Raw genomic sequence first — 12,325 nt, 5'->3', positions numbered from 1 at the left:
ATTTGAATAATTGTAACCTCATTTACTGCTACTAATGCTTGGCCAGTGATTTGACTTGAAAACACAATCCATATTTATAAGTAAGCAGAATGTCCAACGTCATTCAGATAACTTGTTGCCCAATTTAGCTGCACATAGTATTTTGCCTAAGAAATCAACAAACTTTTCAGCACAGACAAAACTCGAGTCTGTTAAATTTAACTCTTGATGAAAAAAAAGATGTAATCAAACAAAGCAAAATTGAGCCCATTTTTAAAAGAAACATGGCTAATTTAGACAAAACAATGCATCAGCCAAGCCTGTGAGGTGAACCGCTTTAATTCCTATAAATTAGTTAGAGCAAAGTTCAAGGCAGAGTGCCAGATGATTTAGCCCACTAAGCGCTCCACCTCCGCACAGCCAGCACAGGCCAAGCCCGGTGAGCCAGGGAGAGTGAGGGAAGCAGGAGGAGATGAGAGCTGAGGGGAGGGAAGGCAGTTAAGAGAGGGCTGGGGTAGTTAAGATTCGGACTTAATGAGAGGATAGTGTTTCTCTGGATTATAGCTGGAAGAGTTCGACACTGTTGACTGACAAACAGTGACATGGGAGCAAGCTAATCGCAGCAATGCAGTCCAAGGTGAAACCATAAAGGGACCATTTGTTATGAATTAGTACTGATGCAGAAGCTCGGAAAAGTGGCCCCCACATGAGCTACTCACTGTACAACATGGATTTAATCATGCTGAGCCACAGATGTGAGTGATAGCAGCAAGCTTGTTACTTTTCTCAGGGACTCTGAAGCCATGTGAATGGATGTGCTTTCCTGTTAAATTATTATTGCAGCTGATGCATGTACACAAGAGAGCTTCCAGGGATGGCGGACGAGGTGCATCCCCTATGATACACTGAACTGAAACATTATTTCAGCTCCCATAAGAAAATACACAAGGAGGAAATATAGTGTGTAATTGTATGTAATTCCCCGGCAGTGGCTGTATGTGAGAGGAGAAGCAGGAAATTGTGATCTGTGGAAGTCTGGTTGTGAGGTGTGTGTGAGTGTATGTGTGCGTGTTTAAAAACACATAAAGGGGGAAATGAAATCAGTGATATTTTTAAATATGGCATATCATACTTATACTAAATGACATGCTGGTAAAAATAAAATTCTTGGCAATAACATTTAAGCTACAAGCACTGTCAGTACACTAGAAATGTAATCAGGCCAGTGAGGATGAGATCACCTGGAAATTTGAAACACTGTAGATTTCAACCTGCAATTTCTGCTCAAAGCACATATTGTGCAGTTTAGAGAGAAATCTTTCAGAAATATGACCAGAGTGAAAACCCAGCAAATGTTTGCTGAGATAGACTAGGTATAAAGCTTCGTGGACACACTGTATTTACTCTTGCACACATAACCCTAATGTCTAAATATACTCCATCCAAGCTGGTGTCCGCTCATCTCATTTTAGTCTGTCTCAACACTCCTGAATGGACTGGAGTACAACACACGCATGCACATACACATATGCAGCTTGTTAATGGGAACCAGGATGACAATACAAAGCCATAGACAACCTGTCAAGCTCTTCGAGGGCAACACTAATGTGATCCCACAGCTCTATCAGAGCCATCACTGGGCCCAGTATTTTATTACAGACTGGGAGGGACACACAGAGAGAGAGATTGGAAAAAAGGAAGGGGGGGGATGTGACCATGGCCCATTGATATAATGGCCCTGCTGGCATTAGTGATGTACTGTACAGGTGAGGCACACATGGAAAGAGGAGAGTGTGGTAACAGGGCAGGGGAAGGTGCAGGAAGTAGTGGACAGGGATATGTTAGAGTGTTTTTAATGTTTGTTTGTTTGTTTGTTTGTTTTTTAAGGGAATGGGGGGTTGCTTTTTTCTCTAAACTGCAAATGAAGAGGGAATGGAGATCTAAGAGCTGGAAGACAGAGGAACTGTAGCTCAATATGGATCTGTGTGGTGCTGCCTGAAGAGAGATTACAGAGCTGTATTCCAGGAGCTGTTGTGGGTGTGAGAAACCAAATGGAATGGAAAGAAGTCCAACAAACGTTGATGGGCTTTCCTTTTCTGGATTTGGTGACAGCTTTTTTTATTCAACCCTCTCACTATGGCACTGGAACCTGTGTCTAATTTGGGCTATATTTCAGAATTAATTATATCTGAGCCAATGCTTATAATTTATGTGTCATAATGGCTATCAATCACTGGCAATAAATCGGCTAATATTCTCATTAACTCCCACTCCTCATCCATCAATCAAGGACATAGCCAGATATCCGTTCAACAGTTGGAGCCAGAGTAAATTCAGATAAAGGTGGGCGATCCTCATTAACGTCAGGCCAAATCGGCACTACTGAGTCAAGGAGCAAGCTCAACCTTTGATCTGCTCGAGCGGCAACAGTGGCGCCTTTAGCGGGACCAGGGAGTCTGAGGCTTCTCTGGCAGCTGTATTCAGGACTCAATCTCGCCTTAGCTTTGCCTCACTGCTTCACATCGCCAAAGCCAAACACTCTGAGAAATTTTAACAATGTCATTGTACCACACCCCATCAGCCCCAGAGGCAAGCTTACTTGGGCTCAAGAGCCACTCTCTCCATAATCACCCCTTCACAGAGAGAAAGAAGGAGAAAGAGGTGGAGGTAGAAGTGGGGGACAGAGACTGAGAGAGGCAATCCAGCTGAGCAAAAGTAGCTTGCATCAGTATTTATAGAGTGATATCCCACATCTTGTACTAGCAGTCCAAAGCACAGAAAGTAACAAAAAGATCTGAACCGAATTTGAAAAACTGTGCTAAGCTAATCGTAATCTATTCAGGTCCAGACTGACACAGTAAACAGACTGAAAAAAATAACATTCTCTTCTGATATCATGTGAAGTGATGGGAATTTTACCTTTTCAAATACAAAATTCAATAAATAAATAAACACATACTAGGGACACATATTTTTCCAAGGAACACGCGGATGGGTTCAAGCTGTGATCTTTTATCAGTTTCACCTGAACGTACATCTGAAGGGGAAAACAAGAACGGAAGATTGAACCATTTCACACAAGTCGGTACAAGAAAAAAGGTCTTCAATTTTAGGGGGAACAGAGCTACAGAATATCACCTTTGCTTCCAGCAAAACACCCAGCAGACTTATATTACACCACCGATCTGATAGTGCTCTGGCTCTTCTCGTTGGGAGTTCTGTCAAACAGCTTGTTTGGAAGAATAAAGCTTGCATTTTCTTCCCCAAGAACCTATGTGAAGAAAGACAAAGCATTTTCTTTTCTTCTTTTTTTTTGTAGAGATTCATCTGTTGTCTTTGCTGAATCGGTAATCAAAGCCAGATTTTTCTTTCTGCATCACTGTCACTCTTTGCAATCTTATAGTTTCACCTGAATTGATGAATATTAATGGTCCATTATTCTCTTTGTGAAAAAAACACAAAACGCATTCAGTCCTGTGGTGAATAAAAGTGCTAGACAATAGGATGAGGGATCACTCAGTTTAACACATTTTGAGTACAACTCAACCCTGGAATCCATCATTAGCAATACTAACACACCATATGCTAAATGATTGCCTGGAAGTAAAGCTAAGAGTTAAATCTGAGACTGTGAGATTTTCCTTCATAAACTGCCATCAATCTGCCTTGCACTACAAAGAAAACACATTCTGATATCTCTTTGGTGCAAACACAGCAATTTCTTCAGTGTTTGTCTTCTGTTCTAAGGCAATGTTTTGCCTTTAATGGCCTGGTGTAATTGAGTTTCTTTGTTGTATGTTTGAATAATTGAAATTGCTCTGATTAAAGATGCAAAATGGTTGGTAAACATGGCTAATGCCTTGCCAGGCATTGTACAGAAACGCAGAAAAAAAAGTCCTAAATTCGACTACAAAACTCTTTTTTATACTAAAATAAAAGCTAGTTTTCACCATTGTGATAATGCAATGGTAAATCGAGAGCTGCTTTGCCCAAAATTACCCTCTGCCTGGTTTCCAGTGGTCTCCATAAGAGTCTTTACTCGCTCAAGTGGTATTGGTATCTCCCACTTATTGTCATCGATGACCAAACATGTGTCCATATGAACTAGCTCTCTGTTCTTAATGATGGGATATTTCTGAACCATCCTAGCTGATGATGAGTAATCCTAAAATCCCTTCCAACGCTGTTCGTTTTAAGCTACAGCAACAAGATTTCACAGCTGTCTCCCCGACTTCACTTTAACAGGTACTGCATGTCTGCGTCCGCGACACAAGCAGGACTGACGGGGGTTGACGAGCACGCCGCTCAGTGAATCACAATGTCGAGAAACGATGCGCTGAAGAAGAACACCAAAAGGGAAGGGGGCTGTCACGCCTTATGGCCGTCCTTCTCACTCTTCCACACCTCCCTGTCCTCCCCCTCCTTTCCTGCATTTATGCTAATAGTCTCTGCTGGGAGAGACCACCGTGGCTGACACACAGTTAAAAATCAATGGCACAATTTCTCTCAAATACAATCTCTTACTCTTGTTACCAGTATTTGTATAGTCATCACAGTGCACCAGCAAAAAAAAAAAAAAAAAGCTATAGGATGGAAAGAGTCCAGTCTTGGCCTGGACTTCCCTGTCAACCATCCCACAACTGCAGACACAGGCGGCCTCACACAGCAGAGAAAATTGTGCAAAATACACAGAGAGCTTTGTGACCCATTTGAATCACACCTCCCACCCATTTGATTCATTTTTTAATTAAGCACGAGAAACACTGGGAAAGGGGAAGAAAAGGAGACAGAAAGGAAGAGAGATTTATAGTTTTAAAGGGATGCAGTGCCATCTTGGTCTAACACAGGACTTATCTTAGCTCTGCCAGGCATACTCATGAGCACTTAACCTTGCAGTGAACGCTACCCATCATCATCGCTTTACAAAAAAAAAGGCTAGCTGCCTTTTTCTCTGCCCAGAGCTGCCCCCCAACCCTACCCCAATCCTTGCACTGTCCTTCAACAGGATGATGCTTATATCTATGACTAACCTATCCTACAGTCAACTTTGCAAAGCATTAACTGAGGCCTTGCGAGAACACATCCTTCATGACCGAGAACATAACTTGATTTTGTGCCACCAGTTCTCTGCTGACAATGTGCAGAACATTTGACACTCTGGCCAGGGGCACACAGCACAGTATTCAAAGCAAAAGTGTGTGTAAGCTTGGAACTGAAATCACAACCATGTTATCCACATATTTATCTTTATTAAAGGGTGCTGACTTTATTCTGTTTTTAGAAACTTTTTTTATGTGGCTAAATATCTGTGGATATATAACTGTCTGGGTGATGATGTGTGAAATGTTCAATTGCAGCTGTGAGCTACTGAACATCTAGCCTGTGAAATCCAGGCTCAAGAATGGAAAATGTGGATCCGGTGACTGTTTGTTTGTTTCAGAATTCTGATGAGCAGCCATTGTTAAATTCAGCAGTGGCTGCCTAATTGATACAGTTGAAAGATTAATGCATCACTTAACAGCATTTTTGTGTTAGCATGGTATTTAGAAAACACAGGTGCAAATCCCACATGGTGGTAAATGTTTAATTGATGCAGCCATATGACTACGCTCAGCATAAACGAAGAACAAAAAAGACGGAAAGTGAGAATAAAATGATGCACTTGCCTTGTTTTTTTTGTTTTGTTTTGTTTTTTTAAACAAAAAAATAGAAACAACTTTTTTGCATCAGTCCAGCCATAAGTTATAACAGAGGGAGTGAAAAAAAGAATTAAACTCACTGCAATGGCAAAAAGTCAAACAAAAAAGACATACTAACCAATTATCAAATATTAGCTGTGATAAACTGTTTGCAAAAACTACGACTGAACAAGATCAAATATTATGCTTGATGGCCTGAATCCCTGCCCATGCCAGAGTGGCTGGGTGATATTCTGAGGGAGGGATGTGAGCGTGGCTGCCAGCCTTACTCTCCCCAGGTGAATCCCAGCAATGAGCTGTGAACAAGCTGCTTTGGCTGGGCTGGCCAGCAGCCTTCCCCTCCCCTGAAACCTGCCTGACACTTCCACACAGGCCAGGGAGCAGGTGGCCTTTAGCTGCAGGATTAGCCTGCAATTCTGTCCATTACACAGCCGCAATGGAAAATGTAACCAGTGCTAAAATAGACCTATTATTTCAAAGGATTTTATCGATGCTATAAACTGTGTCTAAAGAATGCATTTACATGACAAAATACAATACTAACATTTTAAAAAGAAAAAGAAAAAAATCAGGGACTGCAGTCTCATCATGTACCTTTACTTTTTGCAAAAAAAGTAAAAGTTAAGAACTAACAGTTGCGTTTGTTTCTCTGTTTCTGACTAACTTGGATTGCAAGAACATCCAAATGTAAAAGCAAGAAATGTGCCACCATTATTTGATGGGAGCTTAATTATTTCCATAAGCATTTTCTGACCCTCTCTCGCTGCCTTCCGCTCTCGTCCCCATATCTCTGTTTCCCCTTGACAACCACAACCCTCCCACTGCCCATGGGAAGAACAAAAAAATGGAGGGAGCATTCAAATGGCCGAATTAATGTTTCCACACGATAAGCGAGCTTAATATAACGCTGACAATCACAGCACTCACCCTGCCAACTAGAATTGGATCTGGTCCAGAAAATTCCTCCAGCACAAACATTTGATTCCAAACCCATCCTCTCTTGGCGCGGCTTAGTAATCTTTGTCCTTCGCCAACACCGCTCGCCACCACTGCGGACCCACCAGTTTGTGTACTTTTGGACTGGCCTATGATAGGAGTCATAGACACGGACAGAACACAAGTAATCCACACCAGCAGCAAGGACAGCCACAGATCCATGAGCATCTCCTCAGACCGCTTTGGCATCCTGTCGCTGTGTGTTTTGTTTGTTTGTTTGTTTATTTGTTTTACGGGATTCTTCTGTCCGCGTTGTTTGCCCCCTCCTCTCTTCAGATCAACCGCTCCTTCTTAGATAACAAGAAAAGGTTACTTGTGTCCTCCTTTAACAGCAGTGCTTGCATTCATGGTGTGGTAAAGGTCACTTGCACACCTTGGCATACCTCCATAGCATTTGGTGAGGGGGTAACTCTCTTAGCACAGCATCCATTTGGCATTATTCCGAGGGGGGGACCTGCAACGAAGAAATCACAGTTTGTTAGTTGTCTCTTGGTTTTGTGGAGAGCTGTCAGAAGATGATGAAGACAGAGAGAGGCAGAAAAAAACAAAACAAAAGCAAAGTAAAAAAACAGAGTCAAATTAACATTTGAAGAAATCAGATGACACAGATAGCATGAGAGGCAAGAAAAAAAATGTTTCTAGAGTAGCAAAATGATACAACAAAGATGTTTTTAAAAAGAAAATTAATTCTCATTTTAGGATAAGAAGTCTGGATGTCACTTCATCTTTACAAATGATCTATCTGTAGCAGCCTGACCCTTTGCTCCAATCTTGTTTTCATATTATTCTGCTACAACAGAACAAATGGCTATGTCTCCACTCTGAGGCTATTCATCCTGAAATATCAGATTGCTTTGCTTTAATCTGTTGTTCTGGGGATTATCCTGATAGATTTTGAGAAATTACACGTTCCTTGTGATTAATGTTTTGACAATACATTTCGGGTTAAGCATTGTTAAAGCCTGCGGTCATATTCCTTAGATATTGGTGCGTGCATGCATGCAATAGCACCAGGTTTAAATTGAGAAGCTGGCAGCAGGTGAGCCATGTCAACAGCACTGCAGCTCACTGATATCCAAGTAATCCAGATGAAATAATTGCTGTGGTATTTAAAGCCATGTTTACTCACTGAAACAAATGTGTAATATTACACTTGAACTGCTGTTTTCTGATAAGCGTGAACATAAAGTTGTTTCCGTAAACACAGAAACACAAACACACAAAATTGGATACAACAGACTGATGTTACCGGAACACATAATAGAAGAAGTGAGTAAATTAATGTAAATTTTGCCCTTCAATCAAGAACAGTTTCGGCTCTTTAAATGCTTCGCTCAGTCTGACGGGCAGTGTTCAGCTGAATGCAAAATCAGAGGGTAAAACAGGCACAGGTACAAAGGGTTGGCTTTGAGTTGTCCTCAGCTAAAACTGATGGAGGTGGAGATGCTACAGAACGGCTTACTTTCAGCGCGGTTTCAGTCTTAGTTTTGGTAACTTTTACTATACACCGAATGTCACTGTGGTCATATGCTGTGTGATTACAGCGTCGCATTCCGAAGGACAGTAACGATGAATTCCACCTGAAGCTGCACTATAACAAAGTGTGAAGACATCCGAATTACTGTGACACCGACCCGGAGACTAAGAGATCCAGGACCAGGTTAAGAAAAAAAAAGATTAAAGAAGAAGAAGAAGAAAAACGGAATTGCATACAGATGAGAGTAAGTGAAACTGGTAAAATGCCAAATCGTAGCCAACTTAAAAATCTTCTCTCCGAGTCAGTCACATTAAATCACTGACATAATTTCTTCGGCATTTTAAGTCTCTGTGGTGCGTGACAGAGCAAGCGATTTCAGCACCACGGAGACAGAACAGCTCCCCGCCAGAAAGCAGCCGGTCCAGACAGCTCAGCCGCGAACAGAGCGGCGAAGAAGAAGAAGAGCTGTCCAAGGTAGGAAATTCCCACATAGGGAGATTTTAATTGCTAGTCAACGAGCAAAATGAAAGGATAAACCCCCAAAGTTTGAGCTTACTACTCGCCTTTCATGGCTTTAAAATAGTCTGAGGCAGTATCCCGATTACCCAAATTTGCTCTCTATCTGAAGTTTTACCCTTTGAGGAGACAGTCACTCCGTGTCATCGCATTAAACGTGCATAAGAATTCAAAAAAAACAAAACAAAAAAAAGCATTCAGACATACATGACCGGCTTATACTGGTGACGGAAGCATGAATTACAAAAGAGGTAGCCTAAGTTGCTGAGCTCTCTGTAGACTTGCTCTGTCGCTCCGAGTCACCTCGCTCCTGTACACGAGCCCGGCAAAATGCGCTGAAGCCACGCGTTGGAGAAAGGGGTTATAAGAAGTCCTGTTCAACCTCTCCACAAAACACGAATTTACCTCAATAATACCTGTTAGGTTTATATATTATGGTGGTGGGCTGTACTTACTAGTGAGACTTGCATCCTTTTCCACTGCTGCATTATTTCTCCCCTTAAAACGCCCAAAACTCCAATGCGTTTCATTCGAGGCGGTGGATAAATAAGCAAAAGCCGGAGAGTCAAACGGCTAGAAATCCTTCCCGCAGTTTGTCAGTGCGGAGTGACAGTGTTGGTGTTGTAGTTAAGAGCTCCTACAGGCTTGCTGGCCGACTGGAAAAGTGAGGAAGAGATGGAGGAGAGATGCACGGTGGCGAAGAGAGCCTCCCCTCCACTGCGCTCATTGGGTTGATGAGGAGTCGGGTCAACAGGCGCACAAATGAATGCATGCCGCTCTGCCCAGGCACGGACGCGCAAAGGTTATCGTCTCACATTGCCGGCTGCAGCTGTAGGTATTATCTAGATGTGTGCAGGTAAAACGGTTCTTATCGCAGTGTGTGTGTTTTCTCTACTCTCTCTTTTTTTTTTCTTTTAGTAAGTGACGCATGCGTTGGCCTTCGGTTCTCCGGGTTAATAATGAAATTAAATAGGCCAGACGACCGGTGAAACGAAGCCGAGTTGCTCATTTACAATGCCATTTGATATGGTTAAACAATAAACAGATGGACACACACACTGCGGGGCTACCATGGAAAGCAATGGTAAGCAAAGAACACAGAATACAATGGTCACATTTATTTACATTTTTCGAAACAAAAGTTTGTGTAAAAAAAGAAAGGACACGAAAAGCATAAAAAAGGGCGTAAATCCCAGAGTTTTAGAAAACAAGGAGAAAGGAAGAGGTTAAACAGGTCTTTATTAAGACTGTTAGTGAAAAGGTCACGCTCATCATTGCATGCCTGAATGTGCGTGTGTGTGAGTGCAGAAAAGTGCATGAGTGACAACAGAGGCCCGTGCTGCTGTCCACATAGAGAGCCCTCTAGTGTTTGTATAGCTACTTAGCAGCAGTCACGGGGGGTGGGGGGGCTTCATTAGCGCAGCGGGAAAAGAATGTCAGTATACTGTCGTTCTTGCTGTCTTTTTCCCCCGAATCTCTTTGTGAAACTCACTCCCTTCCACTGAGCACCGAGCACTTATTTGCCTTCTCTTTGTTGCAATGATAAGTCACGTTCCCATCACTTCAACACAAGAAGTTGTTACACCTTACTACCTTAACACACGAGAGTTGTTCCTCTTAGGTTTTTCCTGGTGGAGCCCTTTTGACCCAAGTGCCAGACATCCCAATTAGCAAAGACATCAAGTCTACCATTATATAGTTTTTGTACCATTTAATTTTCCTCCCACTCGTGCTTTGATGTTGCAGCTGCATTTCAGATGGGAATTCTCCAATCATCTTTTTTAAAAGCTCCTACTGCATAATGCATAAGGCTGTAAATCTTGAGCTATGTTACTCTTTCTCGATATGAATGAAGATTTCACCGACTGACACTTGAAGCGTAGCAGATATGTGTGGACAGAGATAAATGTATAAGAATGACTGCTTGGGAGGGGCTGTGCATTTAAAAAACAGAAAAATACTCCAAACTTTAAAGTAAATAAAACAGCCAAAAGGCATATTACAGTAGCTGAAGCTAATATTTCTTAGATGCAGTCTAATCTTCCTCTCTCTGTCACACACACGCACACGCACACGCGCACACACACACACACACACACACACACACACACACACACACACACACACACACACACACACATAAACACTGCCAAACACAAGATGTCAAACTTCAAAGCGCAAGCCCTAATTCATGTTTAATACAAGAATATACACTTTCATAAAACTTGCATTGTCGTTATTCATTGCACGTTCTTTCAAAGGTAGGGTAGCTCCACTGACATCAGGTGAATCTGAAACTAACTAATCATTCAAAAATCTCCTTCTGTGAGCAGCGTTTTGTGCAAATTAGAAGGTTTCAACTTTAAATTAGTGATTAATTCCACTGACATGGCCCCTGCCAGTGATCAAAATATCAGATGGCTTTGAAAAAGGCAAAGTAAGTGAAGGGGAAATGGTCTTTGGAACCCAAGCATCCTCAATCGATCATTAGTTACTGCTTTGTCAGTACTATTAATCACAGAGCTGTTGCAGCGTGTGCCACATTTCCACGTCTCAGGCTCCACATAACAAGTCATCACCACAGGGATTGTTAGCATATATAAAGTTTGTTGTTTGTTTTCTTCTGCTATTTCTTGACTGTTCGACATCTAAAGCACAAGCTTGTCCACACTTATGGATAGTCATTCCCTAACCCTCTGTTTAGGAGTTCATGAGTAGGCATAATTTTGCTGCCCCCACTAATTTCACAGAGTCTCCAACCCAACACCTAGAACTCATTTTAATAAGCAGTGAGCCTTGAAACAGCACTGGGCTAAGGTTGAGATAACTAGAAACTTTAAACTAGCCCATTAGCTTGACATCCCTCCTGTGCTCTGCTTGACTTTATTGGTGTTATTGCTAATAGCTTCTAAGTGAACCTCTATCTTCCCTGCTGTGTTATCTCTTGAAAATTATAATCTTCCTGATAAAAATATGATCCTGATCACCTGATCATCATACATTTTACTTAGTACTTTGATCACTATTGTTGTGCCTTGCAATGATGACTCAAACACACGTCCCCACTTGCTCTGTGGGAAGTCTTTATCCTTCAAGTTTGGGTCCTCTACCAGAGGCCTGGGAGCTTGAGGTTCCTCTGTAATATCTGTGCAGTCCATAGGACTGGGTTTTTCTGGATAGCGATATCTGATGTCATTTCTGGGGTCTGTTGGAGCTACTCATCAAATTTGAGGGTCAGTGCACTGAGTTCTCTGATTACCATGGTAACCATTGTTGTTTTCTCCTTCCACATCGTTTCTAGCTCCTCTCTATGCACCCAGGAGACTACAGTGAGTGCTCACAGCCAATAATAAAACACAGTGGAGGCTCTGCCATAGTTTGTGGCTACATTTCAGCCAACAGTGTTGGGGAATTAATTGAATTATTAACATAGAAAAGTAGAGTCTGATTCAAATCCATTACGCAATACCATGTGGAACGTTTCTGACTGATAACAGCCTCATTTTTCAGCATTACTGTAATCCAAAACACATTGCCAATGCAGTAAAACACACCTGTATTAAAAAAAAACCAAAGGAAACAAAGGGGCAAAAAGAAAATCCTAGCAATCATGGAACACTTTTAACTATCGATTGGCCTCCTAAGATCTAGGACCTCA

The 12,325-nt window shown here is 41.9% G+C and overlaps 1 protein-coding gene across 2 annotated transcripts in view; it reads right to left on the bottom strand.

Annotated features, from left to right (window-relative positions):
• Positions 1 to 9,480, bottom strand: part of cdh8 (cadherin 8) — a 99,277-nt gene extending 89,797 nt beyond the window's left edge. The window contains exons 1-2 of one of the 2 annotated variants that reach the window (XM_084927711.1): positions 9,123 to 9,480; positions 6,606 to 7,128 (exon numbers count right to left, since the gene is read on the bottom strand). In XM_084927711.1, the coding sequence (XP_084783837.1) occupies positions 6,606 to 6,863 (258 nt within the window). In that variant the 5' untranslated portion in view covers positions 6,864 to 7,128; positions 9,123 to 9,480. The remainder of the gene's footprint in view (positions 1 to 6,605; positions 7,129 to 9,122) is intronic. The other variant, XM_084927703.1, reaches the window with a different exon arrangement.
• Between the last annotated feature and the right edge of the window lie 2,845 nt (positions 9,481 to 12,325).

Source organism: Perissodus microlepis, chromosome 1, assembly GCF_051167445.1.
Source record: "Perissodus microlepis isolate ML-2025 ecotype Zambia chromosome 1, ASM5116744v1, whole genome shotgun sequence".
Classification (NCBI taxonomy): domain Eukaryota; kingdom Metazoa; phylum Chordata; class Actinopteri; order Cichliformes; family Cichlidae; genus Perissodus; species Perissodus microlepis.
Note: the sequence above shows the minus strand (reverse complement) of the source record. Positions and strands in the feature narration are given on the sequence as shown.